The 22,265-nt window shown below is 45.4% G+C and overlaps 1 protein-coding gene across 1 annotated transcript in view; it reads right to left on the minus strand.

The window, feature by feature from the left end:
• Positions 1-22,265, minus strand: part of GPC3 (glypican 3) — a 196,996-nt gene that overhangs the window by 47,747 nt on the left and 126,984 nt on the right. Inside the window, exons 5-6 of the mRNA XM_060756063.2 lie at positions 18,525-18,650; positions 15,666-15,786 (exon numbers count right to left, since the gene is read on the minus strand). Coding sequence (XP_060612046.2) covers positions 15,666-15,786; positions 18,525-18,650 — 247 coding nt within the window. The remainder of the gene's footprint in view (positions 1-15,665; positions 15,787-18,524; positions 18,651-22,265) is intronic.

Consider the following 22,265-nt stretch of genomic DNA (forward strand, 5'->3'; position numbering starts at 1 on the left):
AAACCTGCCATTATGGCTCATCCTCCCTTTTGTGGGAAAAGGCAGCAAACCCAATAATCAGTTAGAGCTTTGCGACAATAAGTCACGGCGGGTTGTTGTTTTTTTGCTTCTTATCCCCCCCAAAAAACTAAATAAATAAACTTAATGACAATTTATCCAGCTGCAAGAGTTTAAGCGGCACGTCCTCTTCCCCTTTCCTTGCCCAAACCAGCCAAAGGAATCGTTGCTTGAAAGACACGATGCAAATGTGGGTTTGTGGGCAAAGGGACGGGCAAATTCTTGGGGTCTGGAGGAGATGTTTTTTATACTTTCCGGACAAAGTTACGGCCAAACCAAGCTGAGACGTTCCCTTTGTCCCACTCTTTCGTGGGGCTCTTCTATATGACCTCAGGAGCGCCCTCTATGGGACTCCTTGGACCTCACCATTTGGTCCACACTTTAGATCTATATAAATAAAAATGTAATGTTCGTTTGTGATACCATCAGAACACAAAAACCACTGGGAGAATTGACACCAAATTTGGACACAAGATAACTAACAGTCCAATTTATGTCCTCCACTCAAAAAAAATATGATTTTTGTCATTTGGGAGTTGTAGTTGCTGGGATTTATAGGTTACCTGCAATCAAAGAGCATTCTGAACTCCACCAATGATGGAATTGGGCCAAACTTAGCACACAGGACTCCCATGACCAACAGAAAAAACTGGAAAGGTTTGGTGGACATTGACCTTGAGTTTGGGAATTATAGTTCACCCACATCCAGAGAGCACTGTGGACTCAAACAATGATGGATCTGGACCAAACTTGACCCAAATATGAACACAGATGGAGTTTAAGGAAAATAGACATTGACATTTGGGATTTGTACTTACTGGGATTTATAGTTCACTTACAATCAAAAAGCATTCTGAACTCCACCAATGATGGAATTGTACCAAACATGGCACACAGGACTACCATGACCAACAGAACACACTGGAAGGGTTTGGTGGGCACTGACCTTGAGTTTGGGAGTTGTAGTTCACCTACATCCAGAGAGCACTGTGGACTCAAACAATGATGGGTCTGGACCAAACTCGGCACGAATATTCCATATACCCAAATATGAACACAGGTGGAGTTTGGGGGAAATAGACCTTGACATTTGGGAGTTGTAGTTACTGGGATTTATAGTTCACCTACACTCAAAGAGCATTATGAACTCCACCAACAATGGTATTGAACCAAACTTGGCACACAGAACTCCCTTGACCAACAGAAAATACTAGAAGGATTTGGTGGGCACTGACCTTGAGTTTTGGAGTTGTAGTTTACCTACATCCAGAGAGAACTGTGGACTCAAACAGTTAGGGATTTGGACCAAACTTGGCACAGATAGTCAATATGACTGCATGTGAACACAGATGGAGTTTGGAAAAAATAGACCTTGACATTTGGGAGTTGTGGTTGCTGGGATTTATAGTTAATCTACATTCAAAGAGCATTCTGAACCCCACCAACAATAGAATTGGGCCAAACTTCCCACATAGAACCTCCATGACCAACAGAAAATACTATATATGATTCACACACAAACACACATATACACGTATATGACGGATATAGTATCATAGATTTGAAAGGGACCCCTAAAGAAGGACAATTATATGTTGCATGTTCCAGAGTAAGCAAACCGAACAATCTCCACATCAGCACTGACAAAGAGATAACAAGAAATACTGTTTACCCACAAGCATAAAGGAATTACATATATTAGAAACCAACACTTTCTCATTACTTTATTTTCCAGATCACCAGACTGGGCCACAGCAATGTGTGACAGGGGACAGCTAGTGTATATATAAAAATGCTCTATGCATAATGAGTACCTTAAAAACAAAAGAACCAATGAACGAAATCACACCAAATTTGGCAACAAAATGTCTCACAACACAAGGAGTGACCATCACTCAAAAAATTATGATTTTGTTATTTGGGAGTTAGAGTTGCTGGAATTTATAATTCACCTACAATCAAAAAGCATTCTGAACTCCATCAACGATGGAATTGAACCAAACTTAGCACACAGAACTCCCCTGACCAACAGAAAACACTAGAAGGGTTTGGTGAGCAATGACCTTGAGTTTGGGAGTTGTAGTTCACCTACATCCAGAGAGCACTATGGACTCAAACAATGATGGATCTGGACCAAACTTGACACAAATATTCCATATGCCGAAACATGAACACAGATGGAGTTTGGAGGAAGTAGACCTTGACATTTGGGATTTGTAGTTACTGGGATTTATAGTTCACTACAATTAAAGAGCATTCTGAAACCCACAAACGACAGAAATGGGGCAAACTTCCCACACAGAACCCCCATGACCAACAGAAAATACTTAAGGCCATTCAGTCCAACTCCCTTCACCAGGGCAAGTAAACGTAATCAAAATCTCCCCGACAAAGAGCCATCCAGCCATAGATATAGATAGATAGATAGATAGATAGATATGATTCACACACAGAGAGATATAGTATAGACAGAGGCGGCCCTAGGAATTTTTCAATGGTAAGCAAACAGTATTTTGGCACACACACCCCCAACCAATCACTGATATATATTTTCTGTTTATCGTGGGAGTTCTGTGTGCCATATTTGGTTCAATTCCATCATTGGTGGAGTTCAGAATGCTGTTTGATTGTAAGTGAACTATACATCCCAGTAATTACAACTCGCATATGTCAAGGTCTATTTTCCCCCAAGAGCGCCTCAAGAGCACCCCTGGGCAAAATCAACTGTACTGGAAATGCTTACTTTGCGTATGGGTTGAGCCGTCCCTGAGTATAGATTTGAAAGGGACCCTTAAAGAAGAGAATGATATGTTGCATGTTCCGGGGTGGGCAAACCAGACACTCTCCACATCAACACTCACAAAGGCACAGCAAGAAACTGTTTACCCACAAGCATAAAGAAATTACATATATTATAGAAACCAACACTTTCTCATTCCTTTATTTTCCAGATCAACAGACTGGGCCACAGCAACGTGTGGCAAGGGACAGCTAGTCAGTTACCATAACTGTGGATGTACCAGGCATGGGCAAACTTTGGCCCTCCAGGTGTTTTGGACTTCAACTCTCATCATTCCTAACAGTTGTTAGAAATTGTGGGAGCTGAAGTCCAAAACACCTTGACGGTATCTATGGATATAGTAACCATATCTGTGGATGCTGAAAACAGTGGATAACGGCGAACCCTATTAAAATAAGCCATGTCCAATGGAACTTATCATGGGATCACCTTGGAGGAAATTAAAAAAAAATCCTACAACAGTGATAAAAATGATGATTTTACCTAAAAGGCTGTTTTCATTCCAAAATCTACCGTATTATCAATGGCTTTCATAGCCAGAATTACTGGGTTGCTGTGAGTTTTCCAGGTTGCATGGCCATGTTCCAGAAGCATTATCTCCTGACATTTCGCCCGCATCTGTGGCAAGCATCCTGAGAGGTTGTGAGATCTGTTGGAAACTAGGCAAGTGAGGTTTATATATCTGTGGAATAATGTCCAGGGTGGAAGAAAGAACTCTTGTCTGTTGGAGGCTAGTGCGGATGTTGCAATCAGTCACCTTGATTAGCACTGAATGGTCTTGCAGCTTCAAAGCCTGGCTACTTCCTGCCTGGGGAAATCCTTTATTGAGAGGTGTTAGCTGGCCCTGATTGTTTCTTGTCTGGACTTCCCCTGGTATTAAAAAAAAACTCTAAAATCAGAACAGTAAATAAAGAACAACACTCAAAAAACAGGGGAATTCCAGACAGGAAACAATCAAGGCCAGGTAACACCTCCCACCAAAGGATCCCCAAACAGGAAGCAGCCAGGATTTGAAGCTGAAAGGATAGAATCATAGAATAGAATCATAGAATTAAAGAGTTGGAAGAGACCTCATGGGCCATCCAGTCCAACCCCCTGCCAAGAAGCAGGAATATTGCATTCAAATCACCCCTGACAAATGGCCATCCAGCCTCTGTTTAAAAGCTTCCAAAGAAGGAGCCTCCACCACACTCCGGGGCAGAGAGTTCCACTGCTGAACGGCTCTCACAGTCAGGAAGTTCTTCCTAATGTTCAGATGGAATCTCCTCTCTTGTAGTTTGAAGCCATTGTTCCGCGTCCTAGTCTCCAAGGAAGCAGAAAACAAGCTTGCTCCCTCCTCCCTGTGGCTTCCTCTCACATATATTTGATGCTAAACAAGGTGGCCAACTGCAACATTCACACTTGCCTCCAACAGACAAGAGTTAGAATATATCTATTCTGTATGCCATTAATTTACTTAATAGAAACTTATTTTGGGGGGAAAGAATATTTTCTAGGAATTTTCTAGGTTTTCCACTGAACCCTATTGCAATGAATGACTTCTGGTGGAAGCCAACCATAGAAGTGTTCCTATGAAATGACTTCCCTTGGAAAATATGGGTTGCTTACCTGTAACCGTAGTTTCCTGAGTAGTCACCTGCGAAATAGCACTTATGGTATTCCTGCGCCAGCGCAGGCCCAGCTTTCGGAACCTTCTAGACTTAAAAAGAAACATTTTGCTCCCCAGTCCCGCCCCCCCTCCCCCGAGTATATAAGGTCCATGGGCGGGACCAACCGTCAATTCTCTTCCGCCGCCCAGCAGCCAGAAGGAACGCGGCATGACACTCGAGGGGAGGAAGGGAGGGAATGTGCTATTTCGCAGGTGACTACTCAGGAAACTACGGTTACAGGTAAGCAACCCATATTTTCCTGTCGTAGTCAACTGCGAAATCGCACTTATGGTAGACTAGCAAGCTATAGAAAGGATGGAGGGAGTCATGCCACTGCAGAAAAGAGTACATTCCTGCCGAAGCATACATCCCTCCTGGACCTCACGTCAAGCTTGTAATGGGATACAAAGGTGCTTGGGGACGCCCACGTGGCCGCCCGACACACCTCCTCCAAGGGAACTCCTCTCAAAAAAGCCACAGAAGTGGCCATTGCCCTTGTTGAATGAGCATGTCCCTGCTGCGGCAATTCCTTGCCCGCCAAACTATAGCAGGTGCGAATGGTAGATACAATCCAAGCTGAAAATCGCTGTGACGTGACTGGCAAACCCTTTGTGTCCTTTCTGTACTTTAGGAACAACCTGGGGGACTTCCTAAATTCCTTAGTCCTCTGCATGTAGAAGGCCAATGCCCTTCTAACATCTAGCAAGTGTAAATTCTTTTCCAGCGCTGTTTCCGGATTCTGAAAAAATGCCGGGAGAATTATTTCCTGCGAGTTATGAAAACGAGTGGATACCTTGGGTAAGAACGCCAAGTCTGTCCGTAGGACCACCTTGTCCTTATGAAACTTCAAATACGGTTCATCCACTCTAAGAGCACACAACTCACTCGATCTCCTGGCCGAAGTGATAGCCACTAAAAAGGCTACCTTCCAAGTGAGTGACGCTAGGTCCGTTGACGCTAAGGGCTCGAATGGAGCCTTCGTCAGTGACGAGAGAACCAATTCCAGACTCCAAGAGGGAGTAACCGGAGCCGTTGGCGGTCTGACATTTGCTAACCCCTTCAGAAAGGCCTTGACCGACAGGTCAACAAAACAGGAAGGAAGTCCCGTCTTCCTTCTGGCCCATGAGATGGCCGCCAAATAGCACTTTATGGAAGAGTTAGACATGCCCGCCTCTGAGAGGGACAGCAAAAAATCCAAAATCACTGAGATAGGTGCAGAGTCTGGTTGCACCCCGTTTGCTGCTGCAAATCTGCTAAATCGTGCCCATTTGTATGTATATGAGCGCTTGGTAGATGGTCTATGGGCCGCATCAATGATGGCTAGAACAGGCTCTGAAAAGGGAGCCTCACGGTTTACTCTGGTGGAAGAATCCGCCACGCGGTCAACCTCAGAGTTTGGACATCCGGGTAGAGAACCCGTCCCTGTTGGGAGGTTTGAAGGTCCGGCTTGCCTCTGAGCCTCACAAAGACCTTCCCTGACAATTGAAGGAGTGGTGCAAACCACGGTTGCCGTGGCCACCACGGGGTCACCAGAATACAGTGTGCGTTGTCCGATTGTATCTTTGCTACTACCCTCAGAAGAAGAGGGAATGGTGGAAACGCGTAGACTAGGGAACCCCCCCAGTCCCTGAGGAACGCGTCCCCTAGGCAGTCCCCCTGTAGGGACGGTTGAGTCCTCGCGCAGAACGTTTTGCATTTCCTGTTCTCCGTGGATGCGAACAGGTCTATGGTCGGATAACCCCACACCTGGAAGATCTTTCGTAATTCTTCCCAATCCAGAGACCACTCGTGGTTCCCCATTGGACTCCTGCTCAGAGAGTCCGCAAGGGAGTTTTGTTCCCCCGGGACATGAGAGGCCCGTAGGAACGTTCCCCTCTGGATGCACCATTCCCAGATGCTGATCGAAAGTTGCAGGAGCTGGTGTGAGTGAGTGCCGCCCTGTTTGTTTAAGTAGTACATGACGGTTGTGTTGTCCGTCAGGATTTGTACTACTGTGCCTCTTACCATGCCTTCGAAGGACTTTAGAGCTTTTCCTACTGCCATGAGCTCTAGAACGTTTATGTGTAACGTGCTTTCGCTTGGAGACCACCTTCCCTGAGCGACAAGTCCTTGCGCATGGGCACCCCACCCCGACAGGGAGGAATCTGTTGTAATAGTTAGTGTAGGAGAGGGAGGCTGAAATGGGAGTCCCATACCGACCCATTGGGGTTGCGTCCACCATCTTAAGGAGCACCTGACCTGCTCCGGAGGGGACAGCCTGACATTCTGGTTGTCTGTGAGGGGGTTGAAAACTGACCCAAACCATGCCTGCAGAGGACGCATCCGGAGTCTCGAGAACGGGATTACCGATGTGGTGGAGGCCATATGGCCCAGTAGGACCTGGACCTGTCTGGCCGAAACCGTGGAGGACTCCAGGAACCGGTTGATAAGCTCTCGAAGATTGGAAGCCCGATCTCCAGGTAGGTACGCTCTCTGCGTGTGAGAGTCCAGCAAGGCTCCAATAAATTGGATCTGTCGGGACGGCGTCAGGGACGACTTCTCCATGTTGACAATCAACCCCAAAGACTGCAAAAGACAGAGAATGACAGAGATATGGTGACGCAGTTGGTTGTGCGATTGGGATACAATCAGCCAATCGTCTATGTAGGGGTACACTATGATGCCCTGAGTGCGTAGGTGCGCCACTACCACTGCTATGCACTTGGTGAAAACCCTCGGGGCCGTACTCAATCCGAACGGGAGTACGTTGTAATGAAATGCCTGGGAGCCCACCATGAATGTTAGAGACCTCCTGTGGTGTGGTGCTATTGAAAAGTGGAAGTATGCGTCTTTAAGGTCGATGGTGGCGAACCACACATCTTTTCTTAACAGGGGTAAGATTGAAGTCAAAGTGACCATTCGAAATTTCTTTGGAATGATGCATTTATTTAAATTCCTTAGATCCATAATAGCCCGAAAACCTCCTCCGCGCTTTTCAACTACAAAATAACTGGAGAAAAAACAATGCGGGAACATAGATGGCGCAACAGGTGAAATGGCCCCTTTTTGCAGGAGCGTATTTATTTCTTGCAGGAGTGCCGGAGACGGTTGCGTGCTCGTAGCCCTGCCCGTTCCCGGGGTCTCATTGAATTCAATGGTGTAACCATGTTTAACAATAGTCAGTACCCAACTATCGGTAGTGATACTTTCCCAACAATCCTGAAACGCGGCCAGTCTATCCCCGAACACTGGGGGAGAATCAGCTAGAATACTCGGGAAAAGAACATTAGCAACCGGGGCCCCTTGGACCTCAAGGGGTTCAACATTCAAACTTGCGGAGGAGTTGGTTAAGGGGCTCTCGGTGATAGGGTCCCTGTCATCAAAGGCGCTTCCGCGAGGCGCCCTGCTTAGGTTTGTTTTGGTAGGGCTGGAATCGTGGTTTGGAATTATAGGAGGATCTCCTATTACCCTGATATCTGGGGGACGACGAATTCCTTCCCCTGAAGGGCCCTGAATAAGAATTATTAAAATTCTTACGGAAATTACTCGCAGGAGGTTGCCATCTTGATCGTTGTTGGTTGTAGGGCTGCCAGGTGTAACCGAATTTACCAGCAGCCTGGCGTACTTCCTGCTTTTCCTTTAGTGTTCCGTCCGTTTCCGGATTGAACAAGCCTTCCTCGTGTAGAGGTAGGTCTTCGGCTAAGGCCTTCCCTTCCTCGGACAAGTTGGCAGCCCTAAGCCATGCGTGCCTCCTGATTGAAGTGGCCGTAGCAAACAGATGGCCTGCAGTTTCGGCCAAATGCTTGGCAAAATCCTTTTGGATTTTTGACAAAATTAGCGCCTCCGTGTGGAGGGCCTTAGGGTAACGTTGTTCCTCTTGAGGCAGCTTGTCGAGGTATGGGAGCAATTTATTCCAGAGAAAGCTCTGGTACCCGCTCATATAAGTCGCGTAGTGCGACATCCTTGTTAGTAGCCCGGCCGTAACATGAGCTTTCTTTCCCATGGAATCAACCTTTCTGCCCTCCTTGTCTGGGGGAGCAGAGAGGGTTCCCTTTGGGCGTTTTGACTTAACCACCTCGGCTACCACCGTATTCGGTTTGGGAGGATTCGTCACCCATTTCGCTTTGGTCAGGTCGATCTTATACATGCTGTCCACTCTTTTGGGGACAGCTGGCACTGCGGCCGGTGGTATGTCTAGTATCTTCGCTAACTTCAGCAGGTAGGGGAGCATGGGTAGGGCTGTTGAGATGACCACATTTTGTTCCTCACTAGGAAACATAGGGTCCTCGACATGTTCCGGGGCTTTAGGGGCCGGAATGTCGAGGGCCTTAATCATTCTGTCTACCAGACATGCAAACTTGTTAAAGTCAGGTGGTAAGGGACCCGGTTCAGAGGCGTTGGGAACCATTACTTGGTCAGGAGCCTCTGAATCGGAGTTTGATTCCTCCGGTTCAGTGGTCCTCTGCTCCACCTGTGGGGCAGGGTCCTCCAGATCTCCCATAGGAGTCAGTGTAGGCTGGGCCGAGGTCATTGGCACAGGTGTGGAGCCCCCATTAGCATTTTCAACACCATTAGCAGGATCAATATACAGAGATTGAATCACATTAACAGATTGATCATTACAAACATTCTGCCCAGCACATAGTTCTTGACCCACTCTGGGGGCGCCCTCTGGGCGAGAAACAGTTTCTTGTGGTCTGGCAGTCAGTGTTGTAGTTGGTGGTGGCATTAAGGCTGGGGCAGGGAATACAGTGGTTGATGTGCCCAAGCCCCTCTGTGCAATGCCAGGGATGGCCTCCATGTGCTGCATAGGTGCAAAGGGAGGCGTATGCTGGAACAACATTTGGCCTGATGGGGCCATTTGCCAGAAGCCCGGGTATGGATAAGGGCCTGGTGTGAACTGGGGCCTCAAAGATGCAGAGGAGCAGGATCTGCGGGCCCGGCGATTCCTCCTGGCCGATCTGGAGGCGGGGGAGGAAGAGGAGGACGAAGAGGATGAAGATGACGATGATGTCCTCCTGGATCGGCCCCTCGATCCCCGTCGGTATCGACGGCTGGAAGCTCTGCTTCGCCTTGATGCAGACCTGCTTCGCCTGGAGGGAGATCTCGACCTCCGAGGTCTGCGGCGTCGCTCCTCCCTCCCTGGCGAAGCCAGCGAAGGAGTCGGGTTCGAGAGGGGCAAGAGGACTCCTCTCGGGCTCGGCGATACCGGGGGGGCCCGCGATCTCGAGCGGTCTGCCCCATTCCTCGATGCCGGCAACAGGTCCTCTTTGCGCGTCCGCGCCTCCTCCCTCTACGCCAGCTGTTCCTCCCATCCCGGGCGGGGCCGGGTCTGTGGGGGCGGGGCTAGCCGAGGCGCCCACACCCGCCCCTCTCACTGGAGCCACGGTCTCGGGAGCCTCTCGGTTGGCTGGAGGAGGAGAAGGGAGGCTCGGGCTCGAAGACGCTGGGAGGGCTTCAGCCGGCGTCAGGGACACTCGAGCTTGCACGCTCTTCGCGCTCGGGTCCCGGGGCGGAGCCAGTCTTCCTGGCGGGAAGAGGAGACTCGCTGTAGGCTGCGCCTGCACGGGGCGCTGTCGGCCCTCCGGTGGGGCCTTTCCCTCCTTCTTGGAGGCGCTGCGGCCCTGGGGCTCCGCGCGGCCATCTTGGGCCTTTTCTTTAGGCTTTTTGGCCTTCTTCTTCGGAGCAGCCTCAGAAGGTAAGGAGGATGCCTCGGGCCCTTGCGGAGGCCTCACAGGCGGAGGGGGAAGCAGGGCCCGTTCGTATAAAGCCGCCTTAAGACGCGTCTCACGGTTCCTCCGCGTCTGTGGAGTAAAGGCTGCACAGATGGCACAGGTTTGGGAGAGGTGGATTTCTCCCAAGCAGGCAAGGCATAACTCATGCCCATCCGTGTCTGGTAACACGTTGGGGCACTTGGTGCACTTCTTGAAAGAAGTAGTCGCCATTTCAATAATTGCCTGTGCCAGTTTGTCAAAGAATAGTCGTTCAGTCCAGATTCGGGGAGCCAGATAGCAGAATAGTCGAAGTCAGTCCAAGTCAAATATCCAAATTATCACAAGGTTCACTAAGCTGATGCCTATTTCTCGGCGGAAAAAAGAGAATTGACGGTTGGTCCCGCCCATGGACCTTATATACTCGGGGGAGGGGGGGCGGGACTGGGGAGCAAAATGTTTCTTTTTAAGTCTAGAAGGCTCCGAAAGCTGGGCCTGCGCTGGCGCAGGAATACCATAAGTGCGATTTCGCAGTTGACTACGACAGGAAACTATAGATTCCGGGCGATATGTTTAGCGGATTTGGGCCTCTATGGGTTCCTTGCAAAGTCCAAAACGTCAATCCATATCAACCCAAGGCGTCTCTTTCCTTTTAAGGACCTTTCTCCTCCCAAATTAAGCGCAAACAGCCAAAAACGAATGACCTCAGAGCACTGAAAGCGAGAGGGTTGTTGCTTTCCAAGGAAGGTTCCCTTTGGAGTCTGCCAACAGAATTAATATTTATACTCTTCTGGGGTGCATAGTTCTGCTTTAATTTAGTCTGCAGGACTGAAAGGAATTTAATAAGATGTGTGTGTGTATATAGTTCCAAGGGCCGGGCCGAAATTCCTGACATATTTTTCCACAAGCCCTCTGGACGGGGATCAATGGGTCTGCAGCTAAAATAATACGCAGAAATGGCCAGGAGAATTGAGTATATAAGAGAGACTAGGCACCTCAATGCCTTGCCTTTGGAAACCCCAGGAAATTCATGAGGTCACCATATAAACTGGGAGGAGAAGTCCTCTCCATTCTCCATCCTGGACTGAAGTCCAAACTTCAGGGAGGATTGGGATTTATTAATTAACTAATGTACTGTATATTGTGCTGTCATGCACTGTCTGGAGACAGGATGTGTTTTCTGAATGCCCAACGGGATGCCAGGGGTGCCTCGGCTGAGAGGACTTTCGGATTTCCCCACACAAAGTTATTTTAAAGACTTAGAAAGTTCAACGAAGTTTTTATTGTTGCTTAAATCTTCAATAAATCAAACAAATACTTAAAGGTTTTGAATCAACTGGTGGCTTGCTTAAATCTTGTCCACAAGGGACAGGCAACTTTCTTCATAAACTGTACCTTCCGCCTACAAGGGAAATCCTCGACCCCTCCCTGGGCAATCTGGCTTAAGCTCTGCTGGCGTGGGCCCCTACAACCGGTCCAAATTGCGTTATGGCTGCCACGAGTGGTCCTTACCAAACAGAGTCCTTTTGTAGATTTCCAAGAGGAAAGAAGGCTTTCTATTCCCAGCGAAGGCTGGCTGTAAAACCGTGGAGCTGTCTTTCTCCAGCAATGAGCTGGCTGTAAAACTGTGGAACTAAATTCCCCAACAAAGACTATGCTGTAGTTCTCTGTAGTGGGACTGGATCCCCCCAGCAAAGCTGTAAAAGAGGAAGCTTTCTACAGGTGGAACTGATTCACGTCCTGTATGAAAGGCTTCTCTGTGTGAACTGAACTAGAGGTCCCCTTTTCCCCTCCTTAACCCAGAAAAAGGGGCGGAACTAAAGAACATAATGATAATTGATGGGTCATTGGCCCTATGATTGCAAACCAAGGGAAGCCACCTTATTGCAAAATGCATGGAACTTTGGAATACATGCAAACACTCAATAGAAAGGAAAAGAAGTTGGAGCTCCTGGTACAGCCGTACCAGCACATATATACTCGAGTATAAGCCTAGTTTTTCAGACCTTTTTTTTTTTGGCTGAAAAAGACCCCTCGGCTTATACTCAAGTCAAGGTTATTTATTATTTTACTCTGTTATAAATACATAATAAATGCATTATTATTATTACATTTATTATTTTACTTTATTGTTGTTATTATTGCATTTATTATTTTACTCTATTTATTATTGTTGTTAATATTGTTGTTGTTCATTCATTCAGTCGTCTCCGACTCTTCGTGACCTCATGGACCAGCCCACGCCAGCGCTCCCTGTCGGCCGTCACCACCCCCAGTTCCTTCAAGGTCAGTCCAGTCACTTCAAGGATGCCATCCATCCATTGTTAATATTACATTTCCATTATATTACTGTATTATTATTATTATTATTGTAATTAATCTTATAATTTTTTTGTGTTAATAATGTTGTATCCTGCCCCCAATGGCGCAGTGAGTTAAACCGCCGAACTGCTGAACTTGCTGACCAAAAAGTCAGTGGTTCAAATCCGGGGAGTGGGGTGAGCTCCCGCTGTTAGCCCCAGCTTCTACCAAACTATCAGTTCGAAAACATGCAAATATGAGTAGATCAATGGGTACTGCTTCTGCGGGAAGGTAATAGTGCTCTTTGCAGTCATGCTGGCCACATGACATTGGAGGTGTCTATGGACAACACCAGCCCCACCACCCCAGATTCAGATACAATTAGACTTAATGTCAGGGGAAAACCCCTATCCCACCTCCAGGCACAGGGAGAGGTGGGTAATAATTTATTTAGGGAGGAGAAGGAAAGAAGGAATGGATTAGGAGAAGGGAGGGAAGGAAAAAAGGAAGGAAAGGAAGGAAGGAAAATATTATTAGTTATTATGCCCTGTTTTCCAACTATGAATGGTTGAAAGCCTACAGCAAACCAATCAATGGAGGATATGGACCTGATACCAATATCTCTTCTTTCCTGCATGAAGAAGGCCATTGCTTAAGGAACACTCGTATCCCATGAACAGAATCAATCTTGAAGATGCTTCCCAGATCAAGCCCTTGCCAACATTTTGGATTCCCACGCGTTTCTGGCCAAAGAAAATGCAATGCGTTTGGAGCCTTGTGCATGTTTCCCTTATATTTCCTATAAGCCAAGGGGTGGATCCTGCCCCCTTTAAATCTCCATCCCACAGATCTCTCCAGATGGGGCCTGAAACCTTTCCAAATCCAAGGCTTGAAGCCTAACCTCTTAGACAAACCCCACTTCCCTTCCCAAAACCTCTTCAACCTGCTAATGAGCTTTCCTGCTTGATTCAATATAGTTTCCAGGGCCGTTGAGTTGAGACGACGGGTGAATTGCAAATGATGCAAAACTGTGCATTTGGCTGCATTTGATCCTGGCGAAACTCTCCTTTCCTCTCTTTCCCCCTTCTCTTCCAATCTGGCTTATTTATCTCCCCTCAGATTATCCAGGGATGTTATCATTATTTTTTCCAAGTTCCCCCTCGAAATAAATACACTGCCGCTTGCGGAGGAAGAAGGAGGACTGGGAGTGAATACTCCGATGGGTGAAGAGGTGGACGTTTCTTTGGCCGGGATCCGACATCGAATGAAAGGGAAATGCGGTTGACTTGAAACAGGGCTCCCTTCCAATTTGGGGAAAGGGGCTTCTTTCTTGTTTTCCCTCCTTCCCTCTTTGGTCCCCCTCCACATTTTTGCCCTAATGTTATCCTCCTGCAAATGGTGCAGAAGATGGAAGAGTCCTCAAAGAGAAAGGGAAGGAACTGGGGAAGGAAGGAAAGAAGGAGAAGGAAGGAAGGAAGGAAGGAAGGAAGGAAGGAAGGAAGGAAGGAAGGAAAAAGGGGAAGGAAGGTGAATGAAGAAAGGAGGGGAAGGAAGAAAAGAGAAGGAAGAAGAAAGAAAGGAATGACAGGCAGACAGGCAGGAAGGAAGGAAAAAGAAGGAAAAAGGGAGGGAGGGAGTGAGGGAGGGAGGGAGGAAGGAAGAAGAGAAGGAAGGAAAGAAGAGAGGGAGGGAGGAGAAGGAAAGAAGGAAGTGAGTAGGAGAAGAGAGGGAGGGAGAAAAAAGGAAGGAAAAGGAAGGAAGGAAAAGGGGAATGAAGAAAGGAGGGGAAGGAGGAAAGAGAAGAAAGAAGGGAATGACAGGCAGGAAGGAAGGAAAAAGAAGGAAAAGGGAGGGAGGGAGGGAGGGAGGGAGGGAGGGAGGGAGGGAGGGAGGAGAAGCAAGGAAGGAAGGAAGGAAGGAAGGAAGGAAGGAAGGAAGGGGAGAAGGAAGGAAAGAAGGGAGGGAGGAGAAGGAAAGAAGGGAGGGAGGGAGAGAGGGAGAAAAAAGGAAGGAAAAGGAAGGAAGGGAAAGGGGAATGAAGAAAGGAGGGGAAGGAAGGAAGGAAAGAGAAGGAAGAAGAAAGAAGGGAATGACAGGCAGAAAGGAAGGAAGGAAAAAGAAGGAAGGAAAAAGGGAGGGAGCGAGGGAGGAAGGGGGAGGGAGGAGAAGGAAGGAAGGAAGGAAGGATGGAAGGGGAGAAGGAAGGAAAAATGGGAGGGAGGGAGGAGAAGGAAAGAAGGAAGGGAGGGAGGGAGTAGGAGAAGGGAGGGAGGGAGGGAGGGAGAAAAAAGGAAGGAAAAGGAAGGAAGGAAGGAAAAGGGGGAATGAAGAAAGGAGGGAAAGGAAGGAAAGAGAAGGAAGAAGAAAGAAAAGAAATGACAGACAGTCAAGGGAAGAAAAAAGAAGGAAGGAAGGAAGGAAGGAAGGAAGGAAGGAAGGAAGGAAGGAAAGAAGGAAGAGAGGGAGGGAAGGAAAGAAGGAAAGAAGGAGAAGAAAGAAGAAAGAAGGAAAAGGCAGGCAAACAGGCAGGCAGAAAGGAGGGAAGGAATAGGTAGGTAGGTAGGTAGGAAAAAGAAGGTGAAGGAAGGAAGGGAAGGAAGGAAGAAAATGAAGGAAGGGGAAAAGAAAGAATGGGAAAGAAGGAAGTAAAAGGAAAGTTTGAAAGAAGAAAAAGGGAGGGAGGGAGAACTTTACTGAAGAAGGCAAAAATTAAGGCTCCACCTACACTGCCATATAATCCAGTTTCTAAATCCGGTTTACCCTCTTTGAACTGGATTATATGGCAGTATAGATCCAGTCTAAGAATGAACAAAGTTTTTAGGCTGGAATATTGATCAGTGCATTTTAATAGTTTTGTTTTTAGTACCACCAGATGGTGGTATAACCCCAAATATGTGCCGTAGGTCGGAGTGCATCTACACTGTAGAATTAATGCAGTTTGACACCACTTTAACCACCATTGCTCAATGTTAGGGTACTTTAGAAGTCATAGTTTCAGGGAGACACTGGCATGAGATGCATAGCACCTTGTGAAATGACATCTGCCAGGATCCTGTCGCCTTGAGCCATGACAATGGAGATGGTATCAAAGTGCATTAAGTGTACAGTGGAGGCTCACCCTACGTCTCAGCTGGGAAGTTTCAGCTTTGACTCCCTTTGATCACTCACCTGATTGATGTGTTTCAGCTTATCGATGATCTGGCTGATCATGGGTTCGGGACCTTTCGCCTTGCCCTCAGGGTTGCCTCCTTGGCCTCGAATGCCACTTTTTGTGGCCTGGCGGCTGTACCTATAACAAGACAGAGAAGCCGGGTAAGTTTTTTTTGAACTGCAAAACCCATCCCTTCCAATCAATGAACAGTGGATGATGGGAGTTATAGTCCAAATCAAGTTGGGAGAGATTGCCCCAGCAAATAAACCAAGAAATAACAATAACAGAGAGATATGGATATTGGGAGAGGATTGTAAAGTCCTGCGTGATGGATTGGGGTTCGACTGGATTATTATTATTTTTTTTACTGAATTTTGTATACCGCCTTTCTTAGCCAAGGTGGTTTCCAACAAATCAGTACATATAAAAACATAATACAGATTAAAACATTAAACAATATAAAACACCACAAAAGCAATAAAAAACATCATTAGCATCTCATTATTCTCAAGCATTGTCCAGTTCCATTGTCAAATCGTTCGATTTCCTATATTAGCTACTCTGCATTTGTAAACGCTTGCTCGAACAGCCATGTTTTAACTTGCCTCCGAAACGTTAAGAGGGAAGGAGCAGATCTGATCTCTCTAGGGAGGGTGTTCCATAGCCGAGGGGCCACCACGGAGAAGGCCCTGTCTCTCGTCCCCACCAAACGTACTTGAGACGAAGGCGGGACCGAGAGCAGGGCCTCCCCAGATGATTACCTTTATGGACGCCTTTTAACACCATGAACAATATTTTAGAGCAGTATTTCTCAACCTGGGGGTCACGACTCCTGAGAGGGGTCGCAAGGGGGTGTCAGAGGGGTCACCAAAGTCCATCAGAAAACAAAGTATTTTCTGTTGGTCATGGAGGTTCTGTGTGGGAAATTTGGCCCAATTCTATCGTTGGTGGGGTTCTGAATGCTCTTTGATTGTAGGTGAACTATAAAGCAAATACAACTCCCAAATGTAATGGTCCATTTCCCCCAAACTCCACCAGTGTTCACATTTGGCCATATTGAATATTCATGCCAAGTTTGGTCTAGATCCATCATTGTTTGAATCCAAAGTGCTCTCTGGGTGTAGGTGAACTACAACTCCAAAACTCAAGGTCAATGCCCACCAAACCTGTCTAGTATTTTCTGTTCGTCATGGGAGTCCTGTGTGCCAAGTTTCATTCAATTTCATTGTTGGTGGGGTTCAGAATGCCCTATGATTTTAGGTGAACTATAAATCCCAGCAAATACAACTCCCAAATGTCATGGTCTGTTTTCTCCAAACTCCACCAGTGTTCACATTTGGGCATATTGAATATTCATGCCAAGTTTGATCCAGATCCATCATTGTTTGAGTCCACAGTGCTGGGTGTAGGTGAACTACAACTCCAAAACTCAAGGTCAATGCCCACCAAACCTGTCCAGTGTTTTCTGTTCGTCATGGGAGTTCTGTGTGGCAAGTTTCATTCAATTTCATTGTTGGTGGGGTTCAGAATGCCCTATGATTGTAGGTTAACTATAAATCTCAGCAAATACAACTCCCAAATGTCATGGTCTGTTTTCCCCAAACTCCACCAGTGTTCACATTTGAGCATATTGAGTATTCATGCCAAGTTTGATCCAGATCCATCATTGTTTGAGTCCACAGTGTTGGGTGTAGGTGAACTACAACTCCCAAACTCAAGGTCGATGCCTACCAAACCTGTCCAGTATTTTTTGTTCGTCATGGGAGTTCTGTGTGGCAAGTTTGGTTCAATTTCATTGTTGGTGGGGTTCAGAATACCTTTTGATTGTAGGTTAATTATAAATCCCAGCAACTACAACTCCCAAATGAAAAAAATCACTCCCCCAATCCCACCAGTATTCAAATTTGGGCGTATTGGGTATTTGTGCCAAATTTGGTCCAATGAATGAAAATACATCCTGCATATCAGATATTTGCATTACGATTCAGTAGCAAAATTACAGCTATGAAGTAGCAACGAAAATAATGTTATGGTTGGGGGTCACCACAATATGAGGAACCGTATTAAGGGGTCGTGGGCATTACGAAGGTTGAGAAACACTGGTTTAAAGGCCGAATCTGCAGTTTCGAAGCTGGAAAAGCTATTCCCTTGGCGCCACCTTGTGGAACAATCACAATGGTTCACCAATTTGCAGTAATTTGCCTTCCTTTTAAGCTGAGAGAGTGTGACTCACCCCCATGGGTTTCAATGGTCTCCAGAGTCCAACAGAAAACATATTATTTTGTGTTAGTCATGGAGGTTCTGTGTGGAAAGTTTGGTTCAATTCCATCATTGGTGAAGTTCAGAATGCTCTTTGATTATAGGTGAACTATAAATCCCAGCAACTACAACTCCCAAATGTCAAGGTCTATTTCTCCCAAACTCCATCTGTATTCATATTTGGGCATATGGAATATTTGTGTCAAGTTTGGTCCAGATCCATCATTGTTTGAGTCCACAGTGCTCTCTGGATGTAGGTGAACTACAACTCCCAAACTCAAGGTCAATGCTCACCAAGCCCTTCTAGTGTTTTCTGTTGGTCGTGTGAGTCCTGTGTGCCACGTTTGGTTCAATTCCATCATTGGTGGAGTTCAAAATGCTCTTTGCTTATAGGTGAACTATAAATCCCAGCAACCACAACTCCTAAATGACAAAATCAAATACATTGGGTTGTTAGGTGTCTTGTGTCCACTATAGATTGCCCTCTGCAGAAAGATGGAATAGTGTGAATGTTGGTAGTCTTTTCAAGATGCAGCTGTGCAAAAGAAGTGGAATTAAAATGGATTCCTGGCTACAAAGCATTACAAATTGTTGTTGTTGTTGTTGTTATGACTCACCTTTCGACCACTTCTTGCCCGTTCCAGCAAATGGTATTGTTCTGGATGATGGAACTATGGCTGCAGATATACTCCGGAAGGCTGCTATAGAAACTGCTGTGGGCTCTCAGCTTTGTGATCAGTTCCCTGCAAAGAAGCCCACAATCCATCAAAGGGATAATAATAATAATAATAATAATAATAATAATAATAATACTTTATTTATACCCCGCTACCACCTCCCCAAGGGACTCGGTGCAGCTTACATGAGGCCGAGCCCATAGAACAACAATAATAAAAGCAATAACAAAACATCAATACAAAACAATCAAAATAAATCTCATAAACAAAAAAATAAACAATAAACAGTAACAACAAACATGTCCCAAAAAGAGATGCAAAACTGAATGTTAAAAGTTCGACTAGGTTACATCCGAGTTAAATGCAGTATAGATTCCTGTTTCCACTTACTTCTAATAATATTAATACTAGCTGTGCTCGGTCACGCGTTGCTGTGGCCCACATAGGGGTTCTGTGGCCCAATTCTATTGTTGGCGGGGTTCAGAATGCTGTGTGATTGTAAGTGAACTATACATCCCAGCAACTACAACTCCCAAATGTCAAGATTCTATTTTCCCCATACTCCACCAGTGTTCATATTTGGGCATATTGAGTATTCGTGTAGATTTTGGTCCAGATCCATCCTTGTTTGAGTCCACAGTGATCTCTGGATGTAGGTGAACTACAACTCCAAAACCAAAGGACACTGCCCACCAAACCCTTCCAGTATTTTTGGTTGGTCATGGGAGAACCGTGTGCCAAGTTTGGTTCAATTCCATAGTTGGTGAGGTTCAGTATGCTCTTTGATTGCAGGTGAACTATAAATCCCAGAAACTACAACTCCCAAACTCAAGGTCAATGCCCACCAAACCCTTGTAGTGTTTTCTGTTGGTCATGGGAGAACTGTGTGCCAGGTTTGGTTCAATTCCATCGTTGGTGGGGTTCAGAATGCTATTTGATTGTAGGTGAACTATAAATCCCAGCAACTACAACTCCCAAATGACCAAAGCAATTTTTTTGAGTGAAGGACATACATTGGGTTGTTAGGTGTCTTGTGTCCAAATTTGGTGTCAATTCGTCCAGTGGTTTTTGAGTTCTGTGAATACCACAAACGAACATTATATTTTTATTTATATAGATTGGCCTGCTTGTTGCAATGTAAAACTTCTGTAACTTTAATTATGCTGGTATTTAAAGGGGGAAATTAATATTTAATTCTTACTTTTTAATACCATTAATATTTAATTCTATTTTAATGTTTGTGTGTATCTGTGTGTGTATGTATATATGTATATGTGTGTGTAGGAGCATAGTGTCTAGGTCTAGGGAAGTCATGCTCCCCATGCTCTCTTCTGCCTTGGTTAGACCACACCTGGAATATTGTGTCCAGTTCTGGGCACCACAATTGAAGAGAGATATTGACAAGCTAGAATGTGTCCAGAGGAGGGCGACTCAAATGATCAAGGGTCTGGTGAACAAGCCCTATGAGGAGCGGCTTAAGGAGCTGGGCATGTTTAGCCTGAAGAAGAGAAGGCTGAGAGGAGATATGATAGCCATGTATAAATATGTGAGAGGAAGCCACAGGGAGGAGGGAGCAAGCTTGTTTTCTGCTTCCTTGGAGACTAGAATGCGGAACAGTGGCTTCAAACTACAAGAAAGGAGATTCCATCTGAACATGAGGAAGAACTTCCTGAGCCGTTTAGCAGTGGAACTCTCCACCCTGGAGTGTCCTTCAGGAGATTTTGCGGGGTATAAATAAAGTTAATTAATAAATAAATAAATAAATAAATAAATGTTTAGCCTGAAGAAGAGAAGGCTGAGAGGAGACATGATAGCCATGTTTAAATATGTGAGAAAAAGCCACAGGGAGGAGGGAGCAAGCTTGTTTTCTGCTTCCTTGGAGACTATGATGCAATGGAACAATGGCTTCAAACTACAAGAAAGGAGATTCCATCTGAACATGAGGAAGAACTTCCTGACTGTGAGAGCCGTTCAGCAGTGGAACTCTCTGCCCTGGAGTGTGGTAGAGGCTCCTTCTTTGGAAGCTTTTAGACAGAGGCTGGATGGCCATCTGTCAGGGGTGATTTGAATGCAATATTCCTGCTTCTTGGTAGGGGTTGGACTGGCCCACGAGGTCTCTTCCAACTCTATGGATCTATGATTCTATGACTGTGAGAGCTGTTCAGCAGTGGAACTCTCCGCCCTGGAGTGTGGTGGAGGCTCCTTCTTTGGAAGCTTTTAAACAGAGGCTAGATGGCCATCTGTCAGGGATGCTTTGAATCAATATTCCTGTTTCTTGGTAGGGGGTTGGACGGTTTTATACTGTTTATACTGTTTTATATTGTTATTATGACATTGCTGTTAATAGTATATGTATGTTTTGATGTGGGCACCATGGGGTGCCACTTTGTCAGCCGTCCCGAGTCCCTCTGCGGAGGGTGAGAAAGGACGGGATATAAAAGCCCTAAATAAATAAATGGCCATCTGTCAGGGGTGATTTGAATGTAATTTTCTTGCTTCTTGGCAGAATGGGGTTGGACTGGATGGCCCATGAGGTCTCTTCCAACTCTAGGATTCTATGATTGTATGATTCTATGAAATAAATACATAAAATATTCTTCCTTCTCTTTGTAATGCCTACATCCCACCACAAGGTGCTGCTAGAGGACCATTCCTGACTTCCACTGGGAAGTATGCAAAGCAGCTCCATCCCACCGACCAATCACAAAAGGCGAGGCGGATTCAAATTGCAGCAACAATGCCACTGTGCATAATGCCATAAAGCCACATTTATGGTGGCTGAAGCCTCGTGGTCTTTGTGTTAGAGGTGCTCTGACACTATTTATTTATTTATTTATTTACGGCATTTATATGCCGCCCTTCTCACCGCAAAGAGCGGCTTACAATATATATTTTCATACAATATATTGTATTATTAGCATAGTACAATATCAGTATTATATATTACTAAATTGCACTATACCATTATATTGCAATATTATTAGTAATATTACATGTAATGTAAATATATATGCTCTGAATGTGGGCATGGCAGCAACAAAGGGGTGGAAGTCCCGGCAACCATATGCAATCCTATGGCTCGGTTGTCTCTGTTGAATATCCTGCTGCCCTGATTGTGGCAATAGCAAAAAATATTATTACTTTTCCATAACAACAACACTATGTAACATGAGTCATGGGTTATAAATGACATTTCCTTATTGGTTCTATATTTAAGTAATAATTATATATAGGACAATTAAATAATAAATAATCAAATTATTATAATAAATAATCAAATCATGGATGCAGGTGAAACGTCAGGAGAGAATGTCTCTAGAACATGGCCATATAGCCCAAAAAATCTATAACAACCCAATCAAATTATATCTAATAATATAATAAATAATAATTATATAATAATTATAAATAATATAAATAATAATAATAATAATAATAATAATAATAATAACAACAATAAACCTTTATTTGACCCCGCTACCATCTCCCAAAGGACTTGGTGCGGCTTACAAGAGGCCGAGCCCAAATACAATAGTAAAAACAACAGCAAACAACAAAATAACTCAAAAACAAAGCAATAACATTAACCACACACAATGACGCAATTAAAATCAATGGCAGGGCCAAATGTAATAATTAAAATTAAAAGTGCTGGGCAAAAAATAATAAATAATAAAATTC

The sequence above is a fragment of the Anolis sagrei genome, chromosome 10 (genome assembly GCF_037176765.1).
Source record: "Anolis sagrei isolate rAnoSag1 chromosome 10, rAnoSag1.mat, whole genome shotgun sequence".
NCBI classification, from domain to species: domain Eukaryota; kingdom Metazoa; phylum Chordata; class Lepidosauria; order Squamata; family Dactyloidae; genus Anolis; species Anolis sagrei.